This window comes from Columba livia, chromosome 3 (assembly GCF_036013475.1).
Source record: "Columba livia isolate bColLiv1 breed racing homer chromosome 3, bColLiv1.pat.W.v2, whole genome shotgun sequence".
NCBI lineage: Eukaryota > Metazoa > Chordata > Aves > Columbiformes > Columbidae > Columba > Columba livia.
In genome coordinates this window covers 37,998,795-38,019,120 of record NC_088604.1, presented here as the reverse complement: position 1 = coordinate 38,019,120, position 20,326 = coordinate 37,998,795, and the positions used below count along the sequence as shown (strand labels likewise).

Here is a 20,326-nt window from a genome sequence, read left to right as displayed (position 1 = left end):
TGGCATAAGGACTCACGTATTTTATAGATAGATACCAAACTGGTATTATCAAAATAAACCATCTGTTTTATAAACCCACTATTTACAAAAACGGTTTCTGAAGATTTTTTGTTTTGGTTTGGTATTTTTTTTAACAAAAATTAAACTATACACCAATCTAAGTTACAGAAACAAAAATAACCTTTATAAGATCACATGTATAAAACAAGAAATGAAATGTGATTTTATTTAAGGCAATACTGGGCTACTTCACAAATCACCACCTCAAATATATACACTGCTCCACACTACTAATTTTCTATCACATTCACAACGGATTCTTTAATACCAAATATTGTTTTAAATCTCCAATGTAGCAAACTATTTTTATTCACATTTCCATTTTTATTACGGAATAATAAATGTTTTGTATCCAATTAAAAGCAATGAAAAATGTAGCTATAAGAAAACTATTATATTTATGAGTTAACTACATATGAATATCATCCATAGATACTGGATGTCAAAATTTACAAAAATGAGAGTGTGTCAGTATGCTTAACTTATGAAATGTGATCTTATCCAGCTCCTCTCCTGTAAATAAATGCTTTATGCAAAATAAACTGGATATGGCAGACTTAGCTAGTTTTAGTTCAAAAGTTCATAAGTTAAAATGATTAGAGGACAGTTTTAAAAACTTGCTCACTTAGTTACAAATTAAAATTCCAAATATAAATGTGTCATTTAATAGTTTAGACTTACAGACTGCTGGTGGCAGCAAATGATTTACAATAATAAATATATACAAAAAAAGATGTATCTACAAATAAAAGAGTACTGTTATACATGAGCAGTGACCTGGTGAAAGATACCAATCACAGACAACTCACAAAGATTTAGTTCATGGAAAGGACAATCTGATAGAAAGTTGAGGTTTTGATCAAGTATTTACAACTGAAGCAAGTATTCTGTTCTTCAAGTCCCATAGGGATAAAAACAAATAACAAATTTCCATGACTCATGTCATGTCTTCTGCTAGATTAAATCACTTCAAAATAAGAGAGCTCCACAGTTACTAGCATGCTTGATGGCTTCCTAGTCAAAATAAATTTCATTACGGGTCATGGTTAAACACATTAGGTTTTCAGTATTTTGACTCGCCTTGCTCAGTACCAATAACAATTACTTTTGCAGCTGTAACCTCTGGATTATCCTCCCAGCGTCCTTCGAACTTTGTCAAACTGACAACAGGTTTCATTTCCTGAAGTTGCTTCAACACACGCTCAGCACAGTCTTTAAAAGTCTTGTCTAAAACTATCTTTACGTTATCACCACATGGAAGCTGTGATGGGTTGGCAAACGGCACAAGGGTTTCAGTTTCGGAACACGACCAAGTGACATTATTACTTGCTATGGAGGTCTTCTCGTTGGATTTTCGGGAGTTCGAATGGGATCCTCTTTTGGTTCCGCTGCTATGGTAGTCTCGTTCAGTGTTTTTCTTCTGCTTTACAGCAGACTCTTCAAGGAACTTGAGGAACGACACTTCAAAACCCATCGGCTTAAACGAGCTCCAGTCGAAAGCTGCAGGTTGCTCTTCAGCCGTCTGAATGGCGACAGCAGTCTCTTCCTCCTTGTGCACACTACTCATGTCAACAGGCAGCACTTCCTCAGGTTTTTCAGTTCTCCTCCTCTTATTCTGAGATACATTTTTTTCTTTGTTTGCTCTTTTTAAGTTGTTTGATTTCTGCTTTTCCGAGGGGCAGGAGTTAGTCTCCTGCAAGTCAGTATTTACAGTGGAAGGGATTTTTGCTTGATTTTCAGCACTTGAACAATCCTCGTTAATCAGTTTGGTAATGAATAGTTCTGTCAGTTCATCCACTTCATCCTTCTCACCTTTTTCAGTTTCCTTTTGTGGTAACGTAGATGTGCTTGAATCATTATTGCTCACTATCAAGCTCGGTTCAGGCTCTTTCACATCACTTTTTTTATCAGTCTCCTCTTGCTCACAAGAGGTTTCATTTACTTGTGGGACAGAGTGCTTTTTAGATACAATAAGAAGATTTCTGTGTTGGGAAGTAAATGCTTTGGACAACTTATGACATTTATAATGTCTTATTATGTTACTTTCACTTGTAACTACGGACGAACATCCCTTTATCATACATGGATACTGAGTTATAAACCTGCTTGTACATTCCGATAAAGCATCATTTCTGGCCTTTATTGAATAAACATGCTTGCCACGTTTCAGTGAATAATCCTTATTTTCTTGAACTTGAATTGCTTTTGAATTTTTGTTTTCCAAGTTCACATTTTTCTTTTGTTTTGTTTTCACTGTTAGTCTGTTGCCTTCTTTTCCTGATCTGCTTTTTAGTCCTCTCTGTTTGGACTTCAGCGGTTTCTCCTGATTTGCTTTGCTTGAAATGTTTTCCTGACCTGGTGTCAGTCTCCTGGGTCTTATTAGATGATCTTTATGCTTGTCATTATGTTTGTTAAAAATATGCCTCAAGAGGTTAGACCTCGTAGCATAAATACGGTCACAGCCTTCACAGTCACACTTGAATAAACCATCATCTTCTACTTTGTTTGGCCTTATCTTAATACCGTGATCTGCCTCAAGATGTACAATGTAGTTAAGATATGCTGTAAACGAAGACTTGCATTGAGACTGATCACAAGAAAACCTTCCTGCCTCTGGAGCGGGTTTCATGTTTCCAATTTGCTCTGGAGTCATGTCATGAAGCTTCATATAATGTTGTATCAAACTGGTAACTTCCTGGAAGATGCGAGAGCAGTCACTCACCTCACACCTGAACTCTCTGGCAGCGGGTTTGGTTTCCCCCTCATCGCGCTCCTCTTTGCCCGGCTCATTCTCCTCCTCCACTTCAGCAGAGAAGGCAGGGAGGTCTGATTTGTGCACAGCTTGGTAATGAAGGATTAGGTTTTGTTGTATCGTAAAAGCGGCGAAGCAGCCCTGATGGACGCACCGGTACGGTCTATAAGGGCTGTAACTTGTGGGGAACTGCTCTAGAGATTTTGTGACGGGCTTCTTACGTTTTCTCTCCTCTATTTCCTTCTTGTACCTCCTAACCTTGCGTACTTTGGGTTGTGCCTGTGTAGTACCAAAAGAGGCGGCACTATGGTGCTCCGGTGGAACACAAACCACTTGGGGTGCTTTTTCCAGTCTTTCAGAAATATTATTTTCTGGTAGAAGGTTTTCCAAGACTTTTACAGGCTCCACAACTTCTTTTATCGGAGCTTCTTTGATCAATGGAGCTGCAGTTTTGTTTTCAATTATTAGTGTCTGCAAAGTTTTTATTTCAACAGGTCGTGGAGCTGTGTTCACAGTTTCATTTTGAGATCTTCTGCCATAAGGCCTTTTAATTTTTAATTTCACCATCTCCTCTGTTGTAAAATGATGTACAAGCTGACAGTGTGCTCGGAGATTAGAGTTTCTTGTGAATGTTTTTGGACAGGTAGCTACAACACATTTGAACGGGGCGTACTTCAGTTGATGTTTCTTGATTTCTAGTATCATTTCTGCCGTGTACTGATGAACCTTGCCATAGTGTTTAAATAACGCGTCTTTTGTCATAGCACTATAATTGCAGCCTGGATCCTGACATACAAAAGGCTTATTAACTTTATCACTGAACTGAATGTTACTTGCCTCTGAAGATAACTGGATGAGGGGTTTATTCTCAGTTGATACAACAGGAACTGCTGGTGCTAGCGAATCTGCTGGAGGACACTGGGAAACGGTCTCAGAGATCGGAATGGGGGAATCGTTTTCTAGTTTCAGATTTTGCAAGCGTTCCAAGATTTCCAGCATTTGAGTATCATCCTTTTGAGATGTCTCAGACTGAGCAGAGTTATTCTTTGCTGCAGCGACACTCCCTGTGTGCACAGCAAATTGTGTAGGAGTGGGTAGTTTTACACAATGTGCAGAATTTCCTGAAGAAGCCTGTGCATTATTTACTTGCGAGTCCTGTCCAGAAGCAGCAATGGTATCCTGAACTTCAGTTTTCACCTCAAGTATCTGAGTGTTCATAGCAGTTTTAATTATTTCCAGAGTTTTTTCAAAATTCTGTATAACATTGTCTTCTGAAATATGCTCCTCCGAATTTGCTTGTATACAAGAATTTACAGCCATCATTTGGGAATCCCCATTCTCAGTTTTTACTGTTAAAGGGGGTAACGTTGTACAAGCCTCAAGATTCGTTTTGAAGTTCTGTTTGACACTGGCCACGAATAACTGATTGTCAACATTACTGAGTTTCTGCGTGAGATTTTCCACCACCACTTGAGAGCCACAATTTGTCAGCAAGTTGGATTGAAAACCTTCTCCCTGTATCTGCACATTTCCATCAGTGCTTTTGGTTAGAAGTCCCATTGTTGTTGCATTACTTACTACTACTTTCTGTGATGCACTGGGTGCAGGCAAGGGTGTAGTTGCTTTTCGCTTCCTCTTTGAAGCACTGGTTCCCTTCTTATTCAAGTTGCTTGATCCTGAATTCTTGGGACTACTTATAACTGAAATGCGTGAACTGCTGCCTGCAAAGTTTTGTGCTGCTGCAACGGTATTAGAAAATGAGCTAGAACATAAGCCATTTTCAATAGTCTTTAGCATTAAGTTCTCTGTTGCAAAACCAGGCAAACTCTTGCATTCGTTTATCGGAGGAATTTTGGCATTGAGGGTCCTGTTTTGGTCTGTTAGCAAGGTACTGGGGTTACAGACCGCCTGCAGCAGAGGGGGCGCAGTGGAGTTGGAGAGAACAGCTGCATTTATCTGAGTCGTACCAGTGACACAACTTGTTGTAACTACATGTGGAAGTACTTCTGTGTTATCAAAGGTACTCGGGATGCCTGCAGTTTCCAAGGCTTGTTTTATAATCTGATTTCCTTCCTCATTCCCACTGGTATTAAAGTTAGTCACGCTGGCCCGTGGAAACATAGTCTGCAGTAAGGCTGTGGAACGATTTTCAGCTGCAAGTAACTGGAGGAACGATGGATCTTTAAAACACGTCTCTGGATTGAAGGCAGACTCCTGGTGTTGCTGCAAGTTTAGTGAATTTGAGGAAAGAATCATGCTGGCAAGCAAAGACTGTCCATTAGCCTGCAGAGCTTCTGGAGAAATTTCTGATCCTTCAAGAGGTTTGCAGTAAGACCTCTTAGATAAGTGACCACCAAGTGATCTAGGATTAGTGAAAACCCTGAAACACCTACTACAGATGAATTTGCCATCCCTAATTATTGCTGGCCACTTTGCTCGCTTGTTATGTTTTGGCTTTCTTTCTTTCCCATTTAGGCCCTGGCCACCATCCTTTTTCACCTTTTCTGAAGCTAGATGTTGAGAACTAGTTCCATTGAAGTTATTATCATTGCTCAATTGTGAGGGAAATATTTGATCAACAGTTTCCTCCTTCGGGAAGGCAGAACTAGTGTTTCCTTCTAGTTGTGACGAAAAGTTATTTGTATTATTTTCCACTTGTGAGAAGACTGAATTTGGAGGATTCTCTGCTGATGAAGGAAAGAGAGACATTGGACCGTTTTCTGCAGGCAAAGGAAGAAAAGGATCCGAACTACCATCAACATTCAGAGGCATAACTCTTTTTGCCAGATCATCCAACTGGGAAGGTAAGGTTGCACCAGATAGATTTTCCATTTGTGAACATAAAACACTCTCAGGCTCACTTTTAATACGAGTAGACAAACTAGGATTTATGACACTTTCCACTACAGGCAACATAGGATTGCCCAAATTTTCTAGATGAGTTGGGAAAAGTGTACTTGAGACACGTTGCACTTGACTGGAACAGGTGGGATTCAAATTAGGTTTGTTCTGTGCAGTAAAAGCAGCACCACTGGGATTGCCCACTTGCGATGGCAAAAGATACACAATTTTCCCATCGGTCGGCACATTCTGCAGATTGCTGGATTTTCGTGGTTTCTTATTTTTACGTTGCATTTTAAAAGCAGCATATTGGTCAGGGTGTGCTGCCTTCATATGTTTGCCAATGCTCTGGGATGAGTTGTACGTTCGAGTACAGCCCTCAACCTGGCAACTGAATTTCTGAATCGGGGCTGCTGGTGACACAGCTGGAACTAAAGAGCTATTTATGTTAGGCTGTGACGGAATAAATGTAATACTTTCTAAAGTTTTCAAAGGCAGGTTATATAGATTAGCCGCAGCCTTAACACTGTCTTCAATTTCAAGTTTGGAAATCGGTACACTGTTTCGATACCCTGCCTGGTTCTGCATACTGAATGGACTTACAATGGTCACTTGTCTTTCTAAGCTTTTTGATTCAAGGGCTTCTGGTTTTAGTGTATCTGAGGTCACAGAAATATTTTGAATATTCTGAGTTGGACTGAGACAGTCTTCTTCCTTTCTCTCTTCAAAAACTGGAAGACAGGAGACCACTGATGAGCACAACTGCTGGGCTCCAGGATTAGTGGTATCTACTTTACTGGCAGTAGCAGCCAATTTACCTCTTTTTACAAAGTTCTCTCGGATCTTCTGGTTAACAGCAGACATCTTAATGTTGCTTGCTGGAATTGCCACTTCTGTCTTCACTGAACCCACAGGACACTGCTCTGAGCCAGCATTAGGCAAGGAATCACTTTGCTGCAGTACACTTACACTTTCATTCCCTACTGGTTCTGCTTTGATTTGACTCCAAATGACATTTTCTCCTTCAGTAAAACTACCTTCCTTGTCAGCTGGTGGAGGTGTCAATTCCTCTTTAACAGCAACTCCATTGGTATTTTCATTAGCTTTAGAAGGCTGACTGAGATCAGGCTGATCAGGCTGGTTTTCAGGCTGTTGCACATTTTCAGGCTGCTTGCTGTGATCCTCAACATGCTTTTCCAGTTCGTTCTGAGAACGGTATACCTTTCCACAGCCTGTGAATTTGCAGGTATAGGTATTATAGTGTTGTGCTTCGTGATCATAGAGTAAATACGCTTCAGAAAACACTCTGCCACATTTAGGAAACATGCACTTTGCTCTGAAGACTTGATGCTCTTTCCTGTGTGTCAGCAGCTCAGCGTAACTGTTAAAACCAGCCTTACATTTCATCTGTATGCAGATATAAGGCTTGCTGCCACAGTGCATTTGTAAATGATCATTCAGGTGAGTAACACTTACGAAATGTCGTCTACAGTACTGGCAAATCACTTTTTTGCTTTGCATTTCAAGAAAACGTTTAGCTTCTTCGTTATCTTTATGCCCCTTTACATGTGCTATTAGGTTTTTAAAATATTTAAAGCCTTTTTTACAAAATGTTACAGGGCAGGTGAATTCATTAACAGGTAGTGGCTTTTGAACTGGCACTATCTCTGGTATATAAGGTTTATCTTTGTCATCATTTTCATCATCTGAACCATCATTATCATTAAACACAATGAAGTCTGTTGAATAGAGACTGTTCTTCTTAATGGGTCGCTGCTCCTGTTTGGCTACAGAATTAGTTTTTTGATTTTCGTTGGTAGTTGCTATTTTAGGAGGTCTTCCCAGTCTTCTCAGCGGTTTCATAGCAGCCAATCTCTCTTTGCTCGATTTTTTAACATGCAAAGTTACATGGGGAACAAAGTTTTCTTTAGAATTAAAATTCTGTGCACAAATAGGGCAACTGTAAATTCCATCCTTATAATGTTTTTGTGCATGCCTAACTATTCTATGACCTAGGAACTCTTTGTCACATAACACACAATATTGCATATAAGCTTGCCAGTTCCTAAATCTAGCTGATATGAACCCCCTCTCTCTGAGTTTTTTAATTTCTCTTTTCTTCTGCTTTTCATCTCTGATACCCTTAAGAAGGCTTGTAGCTTCATCAAACGTGCCAGCAAGCCCATTCACAGAAGTTTCTTTAGTCTCTTCCTGGCAATCCTCAACCTTTTCATAAACTTCACTATCGTTTAGTTCATCTATTGATGACACGATGGATGCCTCCTCTCCCATCAATGCCAGACACTGACGCTTGAGAGTTTTCCAGTCCCAGAATTCTGGATCAAAAGGCCACTGAGTTTTCAGTACAAGTAAAAGCTCACAGCGCAAAGAATTTGGTATTGGAAGATTCTCTTCATCATACTTCTGGTCAGGCTGATTGTAAAGGATTTCAACAGCATAATATGCATCCACAGTGGGTTCAAGAAGAAATTCACTCAGCTGACAAGCACGTTTAACCTCCAAATCGTCTGGAAGCAAGCAGGAGATGGTCTTGCAAATAGATATCTTGACATCTGCATTTTCACTGGCTTCCAAGCGCAATGCTTTCACACACAGTTCAATGCAGGTTGCAAGCCCAGCACCATCAATCTGTAAAGCAAGACTGATTTTAGTAAGTCAGCTTATCATATCTTTCATTTACAAATATAGAAAAATTTATCACTATTCAACTCTAAGTGTCAGAAAAAATGCACCTGGAGTTTATAATAATACTTTCTACTCTAAGAAACACAGTCTTTAAGATGCCATTCCTTAAGTTTCATGATTTGTCTTCATGCTACTAAAAAACCATGGAAGTGTACATAAAACTAAAACACTAATTGTATGCTCTGCCTAGTTTGAGGACTTCAGGACTTTATGTTAGAGATGTTATGCTTATATTAGAGCAGTACTGAGCACTTTCCATGAAATAAAGTCTGCCAGTTGTGTCACAGTTATTTGAGGTGAGCTTCTACGGAGCATTAAGTTAGCACTAGGTAGAATTCAAATGGTATGAAGTGCTACAGTAAGAGAAGCATGTGATCTTCAAAAAAAATCTATAATTGGGAAATCACTAAATGTATAAATATCTGTTTTTGTTTTTAAAGAGTATGCCACTTCAAAGTCAACTGACCTCAACTGAAAGCAGCAAGCATAGTTAAATGTTCCATCACTGAAGTGTTCCAAAGGTCATGTGGTCTATTCTCATTTATACCCTCAGGCAACATAAATTACATTTATGTCCACTTTATAGCCCCTTTATGCTGCCAAGAATGCACAGAGGCTGTGGTACACATGAGGATAAAGTCCAGCAAATTTATGAATGCACAAGTCTGCTATGCACATGGTGTCCAATTTCTGTCATCTATTCAATGATCCACAGCTCAGTACAGAAAAATCAGTATGGGTTAGTGCAGAGCTCTTAATATCACCAGTCTCTGTGAAAGTTATTTTCCTCCCCCTCTCTAACTCCAATTTAGTTCAGACCTTTGGAAAACATAATCTTTAAGATTAGAAGTCCGTGATTAGCCATACTAGAATACTGCCAAATGAGAAAAGGAATTTATTCTTAGAATTATTATATCGATTTACAGAAAGCCCCTAAATAAAAGCCTTCAGAACAGCTCAATTTAGCTATAAACATTAAGTACTGCAACTACTAATGAGAGGAAATTAGGAAAATTAGACGGCAAGGTTAGCTGAGACAGATGATCGGAGTTTTTAATACAACATTGGATCTAAGTCCACAAAAAGCATGTATTTAATTTATTGAAACAAACTGCATTCTTAGTGGCAATTCAAAAGGGTTTTTTTTAACTTTCTGTAATTTTCATATGTATTAATATACAGTCTTCATTTCCTTTCCTCATAAGCTTTTCCTCTCCATTTTCTGTAATATTTGAAATACAGACAATAATGAAGAGGAATGTTAGGACATGCTAACAGAAAATATCTTACTTAGAGGGCACAGACAACAGCAGAGGCTATAACTCCACCTTTAGTTTTCCCTTCATTTCAGTTGTGGTATCCAGCTCTTCTGTTTATCCCCCAATTTTTCTTCCAAACGAATAAAGAAGTTTTAATGACTTGAACTGAACCAACTTATAGTTTACGTGCAGAAGGAAGTTGCTACAGCCCTTCTTCCTAAAACCAATTAGGATTGCCCCAAAGCTGATGTTCTACAAGAGACAGGGTGTCTAAGCAGCTTTCATAAATTTTCCTGATTACAGTTCCATTAAAAGTTCCAGAAATATTCTTTTAAGAGTATCCTTACCTCTGAATTAATTACTTTAATCAGGAAGAAAATGTGGTAAACAGTCTTAGTTAACACAGAAAGTTGACGACATCTCTCTAGATACACTTGAATAGACGGCTCTACCCTTTGCTGCAGTTTACTCCAGAAAAGAGTCAGTTCCCTAGAACAAGAGAACAGTATTTCAGGGCCAGCAATGCAACCACTAATCTGATCACAAGAAATGTAAGGTTGAGAACAGTTTCTATTTAGCCTCTGGAAAATGAAAAAAAAAAAAGTCAGAATTTATTCACACCTTATCTTACAGAGAAAAGCTTTTATTAATATACTTACATGATTAGTATCTAGTTTTCAAAATTATTATAATGACTCAATTCTAGAAGGATAGATCAGAATAAAATGAGTATTATCACAATTTACATAATTTACAGACTCGTTATGTGGCCCTGAAAAATGTCTTGCAAAGTAGTTTACTCTTCACTCCACTGACTGGAATTTTACTCTCCTGAATTCTTAGCAATTACTAACAGCTATACAAGGAGGGCTTTTCTCTGTTGTAGATACATTCATTTTGAGCTGCTCTGCTTTAAGAACTGAATCTAACTGCGATTTAGCAAGAAATTAGCCCCCAAAGCAAAGCAGTATTACTGTATCTCCATTAACTCCCTAGTTCACTTCTTAGGTGCAGACAGCAAGGAGTGTTTAGTACCTGGTGGAATGGGTGTAACCCAAACAACTTTAGCAGAACCTGTTAAAGCAAAATCCTGCATTAGCAGGTGTTCTCCTGCTGCTGCACATACAAAGGAGGTGCACAAACAAAGCAAATCCTTCAGGAATCATACAGGTTTGGAAGTACAGCCAAACTGCTAGCAGTTGGAAATTCAGACCCTAACAGCTCAAATATTTGCCAACAAAGACCAGTTATTTGTTGCCACATTAATGAAAGCAAGCCCTATACAGTAAGTATCTTCATTTAACTTCTTATTTTGGTTATAGCAGTAAAGAGCTCCTCCTTTTCTAGAAGTTTGTTAAAGAAATACTGTGTTATGAAATAAGGACAGATGGGAACAGTACTTACGCATTAAACAGTGACATAATGCTGCCTAGATGCCTGCAGATATTAAATTCCTTATTTCTACAGCATAAGATTATTGTCAGGAAAAATTATTAACCAGCTACTGGTATTAGTAAATGTCTCATCATACATGCAGCCTTCAAATTCCCATAATGGAAGCTAATCTTGCAAAATACTCTCTTCCCCTCTTTCCTTTTCTTTTTTAGTTTTCCAAGAGCCTTATCTCCTTTCTGTTTAACTCATCAATTTTATCAGCTAAAGAAAGCTAACGTATGCCTTATGTACCAGCTCTGTCTTCCCCAAAATAATTTTTGTTCCACTAGACAGAAAGAAATATTCGAACTTACCAGGCACAGTACATCTCTCCTTGCTGGAGCTGGCGAGATAAAAATGCTGCACATAAAATCAGAGCACTTTTTTCATCTCCATCAGATTCTAGGTTACAGATCATTTCTAGAGCATCTTTGCAATCTACTTCGGCAATCTAGAAGAAGGAAAGGAAACAAGACCAAGACTGAAAAAGTGGTTTCATTTTCAGACATATAGTCATTTAATCCTTTGCAAGGAGACACCTAATTAGAACTCAGTGAATATTTAACTCTATCAGATAGAGATAAGCTTGATAGCAAATCAGTGCATTTCTAGACAGTGTGAAAAGAGATTATGCAACCTGAAAAACGGTTTTATTAGAGTGAATATCAATTTGTTTCTCAGGCATAAGACTTATTTGTATCTATTGTCTCAGTCACCTAAAAATTTTAAAGTACAACATTAATTATGCATATAGATTACATACATATGATCATTGTAATAACCAGATTTGTAACTTTAAATTGAAGCCTAACACAAAAAAATATTATTACCCGAAATTCTAACCCAGTTTACTAGTCACTGATGTTACTACTGCTTTAATACAACAGCTGGGTGATTAATGAATCCAAAGTTTAACATCCAGTATTTTTAAAAAAATCAAACATAAAAAGAAAAGGGACACTGTACAGTAAGAAGCAGGTCAGTTGAATGCTCTCCTAGAACAACATTACAGTGTCTGCAATATAAGTTGTTTGTTCAAACAATTATGGAAGCACTTAGTTTTGTAGTGAAACAAAAGAAAAACGACAGTCACACCGTGGTACTAGATGGTTGTATCAGTACTGAATCAGCACACTTGCTGCAACAACTCCTGTCTGGTTTGATTCTCAGCAGAGTGGTTTGATTACATCAATTAGCGCATCTGGCAGGACATGCTGGTACTTATTCTGTGAGACTGGCAGTTGAATAACTTGACCATTGCAATAGCACTGTTGGAAGTCTCTCTTGAGAAATCACAAGACCACCCAAAGCAAGAAACAGAAGTGCCTACCCAAACACCCAGATACTTCGGTACTTTGGATAAGGTGGCAGCACAGCTTGCCTGGGCACTGTGGTGTCCAGTTATTGCTCCAGCAATCAAACCACAATTTTGAAGAATACAGCAACCTGATTTTTCTTCTAAATTGACATTTTGTAAATATACTAATAACCCTTCACTGAACATCATTTGATGTTTAATAACCTCAAAGTCAGCTTCTGAAGAAAACTGCCTTTCTCAAGATCTTAGAGAGGATGGATTAAGATAACTGTAATACCAACTTAGATCGAAGGTCTGCTTTGCTCAGCGCCCCATCTTAAACAGGAAATAGCAGTTAAAAGCTTAGGGAAGAATATGGGAAACTGAATTTTAAATCATTTTTTTTCTGAAATGTTTTTCTAGGCTCTTCCAATGGGACCCAACTTCCAGCAAAGGCCTGTACAGTCCATCCATCAAGTCCGGCAGTCTAGCATTTCATGTACTGCAGATCTGAATTCTTCACATTACTGAAGCAAACCATTAGACTAATCCAAGCTGAAAATTATCTCAAATGCTACTCTTCTGCCTATTCTGAATGGATATAAAAATTTACATACCACTAAAGAGCGAGTTGTACTTCTTTACAGTTTACCTTTTTTTTTTTCATTTTCTTACTGTTCTCACACTATGAAATGGCTATCCTTCTCAGTTCAGAAGTCCATCCTAACATGTTAATAGCGTATCTGCCTTCTCTTGGTAATACATGAACTTTCTGGGATGGTTAGTAATACTGCAAACAGCACTGCAGCTGAAGCTGCAAAGCTAAGCAACCCAAGCAATCCAAGGTTTAGAAATACCTGAATTAGGTTCTCCGCAATAACCCAGTTTGAACTTATCTGTATGTTATGACATCCTAAGAAACAAGGCTACATTATTCCTTTTGTCCACAGGATTCAGAATCCATTCACTGTCCGAGCCCCTTCTGCTTTGGGAGCGCAGTGGGGCTGACTAACAAAAGAAGCATGTTTGTATGGCTGCAAATTCCAAATTCCATCAACAGTCTTCAACAAACAACCATGAGATTGCACAGCCCTGTCACAGCTCCTCCTGAGCCTGTAAGCAGGGCTTACAGCAGCCAGAGCCGGGAGGCTACGACCAATCCGACCCTACTGAACGTTGGAAGAACGTGCCCAGTGAGAAGCTGTAATCTTAGAATTTAGTCTATATCTGTAGTAGGAAACATCTTCAACTGTAATCACTGCATTGTTTTCATCCCTTCAAGATCAAATTCAACATGCTTAATAATTATTATTAATACAAAAAGATCACAGAGACAGACAGCAGAGAGATGCAAACAGTCAAGAGAACTGACAGTTGCAGTTAGTTTTCCTTTAAGACGGAAAAAAGCCCAGATACAACTGTGGGATGGGGTGAGAAATGAAGATGACACCTGAAAGAATGCAGACAAGCAAAACTGTAATCTCTTCTTTGACTTTTGCATTTAAATAAGAAGGATTTTATATTTTAAACCAGATCAAATATCTGATTTCATCTTCAATTTCACCCATGCATTTGGGTCAAAAAAGTTTACATTTATCCTCTGAAGTGAAAGTAGCATCTAAAGGGCCTCACTCTATGTCCTAGGTACTAAATAAAAAACTACAGTTAAAATATTAAAAGTAGGAAAGCCATTATCTTCACCTTACTAACAGGATCTGAGGCAGAGTTTTAAAATACTTCAAGCAAAATCAAACACAAAATTGTGGCAGAGCCAGAAAATGATTACTAGTGACCTAATATTACACTTCCAAAAGTCTGCCTATTATTAGTGATTTTATTATTATTAAAGAAATAAATCTAAAAGAAGTTCTTCATTTTTTACTTACTTCTTCCATTAGTTTCTCATTTGGTGATCCTGAACAAAGACAGACCAGGTAGGTTTGCTTGAAATTGCCTTTTGCACTGATTTCTGGATGGTCAGAGCACAGTTTTGCCAGGGCAGTAGCTTGCGTTAATTGCTTTGTTTTCATTAGGTGCTTAATACGCATATCCAGCAGGACAGGGCCTTCAAACACTAAAAATTCATTCACTTCAAAGAAAAACAAGCCAAATATTACATACATGTTTCACAGCAGGTTACAGAGTTAATAGATGGCATTTACTCATTCATGGTCAACCCCAAAAATTTATACAAATCAAAAAGGTACAAAAGGTATGAAGCACAGATGAGAAAAAGAGCCTTTGAGAACTGTACTTGTTTATTATAAGGATTCCCTGCTACAGGAGACCTTTTATCTAACTTGCAGGTTTTAACTCATTCTAATTTCTTGGCAAAATAGTTGCACACAAAACAGATTTAGGAAACATATAAATATTAAGATATTTAAATACCATTTGACTACAGTTCTACAGAAAAACAAATAACACAAAGCCACTACACTCACATTCCTCTTTATGCTTTTGTGCTACACCTTTGCTCATAGTTGCCTTTTAAAGACCTTGCTATGGAAGGATAAATGTGACAAGTGTAGAAGTATCTGAAGTCCTTTCTATTGGTGTTAAACATTTCATATTATACACCCATACAATGCAGTCAAACCCCTTTAAAAGTTTTTCAGCCAAATAAGTTTCCTATAAGACAAGGCAAGGCTTGTATACATTTGACCGTGTATAGCTTAAAACTCAAAGACACAGGAATGGCTGTATTTGATTCAAATATATTTTGTAGATATGCCACTACCAGAGTTAAAATACTGCTTTCTATGCCAACAACCCAACTCTAGGTGCTTCAGTGGAAAGCATAAGAATCCTACAAAAAGAGGAGCACAGGTTAATGTTCCTACTCTTACACATACATCTGAGGCCGCATCCAGATCTTCAAGATCCAAATTGTTCCAACTTTGAAGCATGAGCTTTAGTACTGCCTCCAAAATATTTTAAGTTGGTAATTAAAACTAAATAGACACAGAGACAATTGATTTTGTTTAATCCTTTTGACATCAAGCCCTCCCTGTGACAACTCTTTCCACAAGCCAGATACACACTGCAAGAAAAATATTTTGCCGTTCAATTATCCACATCTTAATTTCACGACATATTCTCTCATCTTTTAAAAACAGCAGAATTTTCTACTGTTTTTTGTCCCCGTTCTTTTGTGAAAATCAGCAGATTAATTAATTTTTTTCAGTGTTAGGGTAAAATCTTGGTCTTTTCTAAATAAGATTTTTTCTAGTCTCCAAGTTTTTTCATCACCCCTTCCTGAAACCTTCTAGGCATTTGCAGCACTCACTTTATGACACATCTTGTTAGAAATATTCATAATATTGCTCTTCATTTACTCGCCTTCAATTTCACTTGAGGCATGTTGCCCATAAACCTAATGTATATTTTCTTTACTTTCAAAGTCCTGTTTGGGCTTGATTAAATAACTAAGTAATTTCAGCATCTGCAAAACTGATTACTTCTAGTATCTGAAGTACTATTATACTGAATACAAGGTCCACTGAAAGTAAAAAGATCACCTCATTTTATTCTTTGCTTCCTCCCATCCTACTTCATTTTTGATTCATGACTGTCTTTCATTTTATCTCATGATTTCTCCTTCTTATAGCTACTTATACAGGATATTACTAAAAGCCCATTTTTGCAATTGAAATTAGGTCAACCGTTTTCTGTTTTATCATGTTAGCGCACAGAATTTTAGGGCACAAAATACTGCCTTTTGAGGAAATCAGGCCTGTTAGACCCCATCATTATCTTTCATGCATTTTCAGATTTATGGTTGAAGTATCATTTCAACCAACTTGTAAGTTATTTGTTCAGAATCCTTGTGCACTGTTACAAATGATCAGCCATGGCTCACTGTGTAAGAATATTCAAATTTTTTTTTCCTCTTTCCCTGTTGATGAAAATATGACCAGATTTTTATTCACATAGGAACAAAGGAATACTAGAGCGCACTAACAGATATTAGCAGATGGCAACCATTTCTGTATTTATTAGAGGACATCTGCCTTTTAAGCAGCAAATAAATGTTCTTTTAATGTCATTACCAATACCTTATAAAAAAAGTTCATACTCTTGTCAACCCACAAATGACCCAGTGATTAATTACACTCAATAGTTTTAGCCTTGCTCTTCCTCGTACCAGGTACCAGTAATCCTTTCACCCACAGTGCTTACCCCCAGCTAGTCTGCCCGGAATAACATTGGAACATTTTACCTTATTTTCTGTAACAAGACACTGGAAGACCTTAGACTTTAAGTTCTACTGGTAACCCAAGACATTTCACTCTGATTTATTATTATAATTAATGCATTTAATATTAGAGACTGTTCTATCTGCTAGTCCTCAGTAATCCCCTTCCTTTAGAGTTTACTGCTTCAGCCAGCCAACCTTGAATAAGCATCAGAACATTTTCTGTTATCTTCTCAACAAGATATAGGAAGACCCTGGGGTCAAAGCTACATATTAGCTCTTTGGCTTTTATTCTAATCTAAGTTATTATAATAATTACAGCTAACATTCAAAAGCTCATTCAAAACATGAATTTTAATTATATTTGTTTCGTAACTGAACTACGTATGACATTTTAAGACAAAAAACAGTGCCAGGCTCGCAGGAGCAAATCTATGGTAGGGAAGAGTCTTAAGGATAAGATTGTTGTTTGGTTTAAATTTTTAAAATATATTTTATAGTGTGATGTCTATTTCAAGTTATTGTAGAAAAACTGTTAGTTTACTGTAACAAATAACTTCATAAAAATGCTTAGAGGCACAAGTGCTTTTTCAGCACAAGATAGTTTATCTCTAGGAGCACAAAACCTGAACTATTTAATGAGAATGATGCAGTTTATCAACAGCATGATTCTTGGAAAAATTATTAAATGTTGTTTTTGCGCAGTGCTCCACCATTCCTTAAAATCCACAAACTTATGTTTGTGCAAGGCACGTGTAGAATTCATTTAAGATTACATAACTGACATGAGAGAAGAAAAGACTAGCAGATGACATCTGACAGATGGTACTATGATCTACTAACTCTGGCAAATACACCTGGAGATACTGGAATCCAACCTTTCAGTCACACTTTCCCTATTATTCCCTTGAATCTCATAGTTGGAGTCTCAGGTCATACTAATGAATGATTCCATGTCAAGTCTGTAAGACCCGCTACAAACTTCTATCACAGGTAATGCTTATACCGTACATGAATTAAAAAGAGAGAAGATAATCTGCAGATAAGCAGCACACAAGAGCATGAATAAGCTGCGAGCACAGTTCTGTAGTAATGAGTTCTCTATGGTGGACAGTCCACATGTATGTCACATTTTGGCTGACTGGAAGACTTGAAGAGCACAAAGCACAGAAATTTCGCCTTACTGGAAGCACTCACAATCCTACTTATGAAGAAAGGCTGAGGGAGCTGGGTCTCTTTAGTTTGGAGAAGAGGGGACTAAGGGGGGACCTCATTAATGTTTATAAATATATAAAGGGTGAGTGCCATGAGGATGGAGCCAGGCTCTTCTCAGTGGCAAACAATGATAGGACAAGGGGTAATGGGATCAAGCAGGAACACAAGAGGTTCCACTTAAATTTGAGAAAAAACTTCTTCTCAGTGAGGGTGACAGAGCACTGGAACAGGCTGCCCAGGGAGGTTGTGGAGTCTCCTTCTCCGGAGACATTCAAAACCCGCCTGGACACCTTCCTGTGTAACCTCATCTAGGTGTTCCTGCTCCAGCAGGGGAATTGGACTAGATGATCTTTTGAGGTCCCTTCCAATCCCAAACATACTGTGATACTAACTCTACTCTTTACCAGTTCTCGAGTAGGTATAGATTTATCTACCACAGACTTTTATTTCATCTCAACCTTGCTCTGGCCAAGGAGGATGAAGGCAGGAGGTGAATGTACATGTGGACCAAGCATCTCAAAGAACTTCAGTTATTTGTCAGTAACCTCTTTAGTCATCTTCAAGTGTTAGTCCACATGTGCGTTCACACTATGGGTGACTCTGAACTTTCATATTTACCTGGAGCTGGGTCTCAGAATCCTTCATGCAAACATCATCTCAGTACAATTCTGCTGAATGCAGCACCAATCCTGGATGCTTCTACAATGGCATACTGTCTGGTGAAAGGGTAAAAGAAGTTCCAGGTGGCTGCTTTGAATTCACCCAGGATGCAAACACGTTTTGTTTCTGTTTTAGTTTGTTGTTTTTTTTTTTTTTTTAAGTGATGCGGCCGGGGCTTCTTGTGGCAGATACCCTCATTACTGAAAACCAGTTCCATGCTGGTTGTTTAAATTCTAACCTGCCTGTTATCTACCTCGATAATCTCTGAACAGTGATGGTGGTTGGATCCTCAAACCTCTTTTCAGCGGGATATACCTGAAGAACTTAATTCTTGACATCCAGGTTTAAATCTCTAAGGATAATCAGAATCAGGCAAAAAAAAAGCAGCAGCGGGCTGGCTTCTTGTAGGATTATCTTAGATCCCTTTCCTCCAGACAGTTCCTCCACTCACGCTCAGTGCCAGCTGAGGAGATACCAATGACAGCTTTGAAGGATTTCACCATCACTACAAGAAAATGGCAACCCTGAGGATGGAAGAACAGGTTCAAGCTGAAGGGCACAAGCCACACTACCCAAACAAAGGTGGAGGTGCAGTAGCAGAGTATTTTACAATTGCATAGGCTATCATAACTCAAACCACTTAGGCATACTTCAACTTTCAGTCTTTGGCACACTAAGCAATAAGGCAACCAGATTAGCCACACTACTTAATGAACAAATTCTGGTTTTCATAAATTCATATCAGTTTCAATTCAAGATTAAAATCAGTCCTGATCTCATATTAAGCTCTCTGGTAGTTCAGAAGGAGGCCAATAAGACAGAAGATCAATTATCATGTGAAGAATTAAGACTATCTTACTAAGGTTTCCTTCCATAACCAATCAATGAAGCAGAGAAACATGGAAAATTCCTCTCTCCAAATACAAGCACCTCCTGTTCATCATATGCAATCTCAAGGAAAAAAAGTAGCCATGCAGATGAAACCTGAAGTAGGAGCAGGTCCAGTCAACACGCAAATGCAATGTGACATCTGATAGCAATATGAAAGCAGTTGCCAAGTGCTAAAGCAGGTGAACCAATTACTTTCAGGCTAGTCTGTGACCACAGCTAATAGTGTCACCTTGAATTTAATGATGTGGATAAAATATTTTCTTTTCATGTATAGGATATCTTTCCAAATTTCTTTCTGCCTTGGTACAGAGACTGTTGTTCCCACAGTTTGAGGTCGATGGAAAGCAGCTGAACAGTGCTCCATGGCAAAGTGGAAGATGGCCTGAGCATTCTTCAAATGAACGCAGATTGATTCATAACACAGATTCAGGAAACTCAAAAGGAGTTTCAGGAAATCTCTGAGATGGCAGCTGTGAGTAGTGCTATCAACTCCAGACGTCCACTTAGGGGGCCCACAAATGACACCCACAGACCCTGCTGACAATTCAGTTTCTGCAAATAAATTCTCTTTGGAGTCACCAGTCAAGGATAAGAAATAAAATATCCCTCATCTCATTAGGAATCCAAATGCCCATTTCGAGGCTAGTCCCCCATACAAAACAGACTAGCATTGTGTGAAAAAGCATAGCCCCGAATGACAATGCTGATGTTCTAATTGCAGGGGGAGAGAGAGAGAAATAATCTCTCGAAACAACTTAAGTGGGGTATCAGCATCAAGGTCCCAAGAGGAGATTCTTTTTTATTTGGTGACATCTGTTGCACAAAATCTGGTAACTCAAGCCAGGTTTCCCAAAATTTGTGGTCAGAGATGGGCTAAAAACCCAGGGCAATGCCAACGTTTGTCACCCAAGCAGGTAACAAATCACGTGGACACAAAATACTTCCAGTGTGGAAAAATTTTGTATGTGCACATACACACACAAATCTGTATGTAAGTGTATGTATGTAGTTCC

General features: G+C 38.3%; 1 protein-coding gene across 2 annotated transcripts in view; it reads right to left on the bottom strand.

Annotated features, from left to right (window-relative positions):
* Positions 1–692: 692 nt before the first annotated feature.
* ZNF292 (zinc finger protein 292) overlaps positions 693–20,326 on the bottom strand; it is a 46,106-nt gene continuing 26,472 nt past the window's right edge. The window contains exons 5-8 of one of the 2 annotated variants that reach the window (XM_065056496.1): positions 14,236–14,438; positions 11,367–11,503; positions 9,966–10,107; positions 693–8,302 (exon numbers count right to left, since the gene is read on the bottom strand). In XM_065056496.1, coding sequence (XP_064912568.1) covers positions 1,124–8,302; positions 9,966–10,107; positions 11,367–11,503; positions 14,236–14,438 — 7,661 coding nt within the window. In that variant the 3' untranslated portion in view covers positions 693–1,123. The remainder of the gene's footprint in view (positions 8,303–9,965; positions 10,108–11,366; positions 11,504–14,235; positions 14,439–20,326) is intronic. The other variant, XM_065056497.1, reaches the window with a different exon arrangement.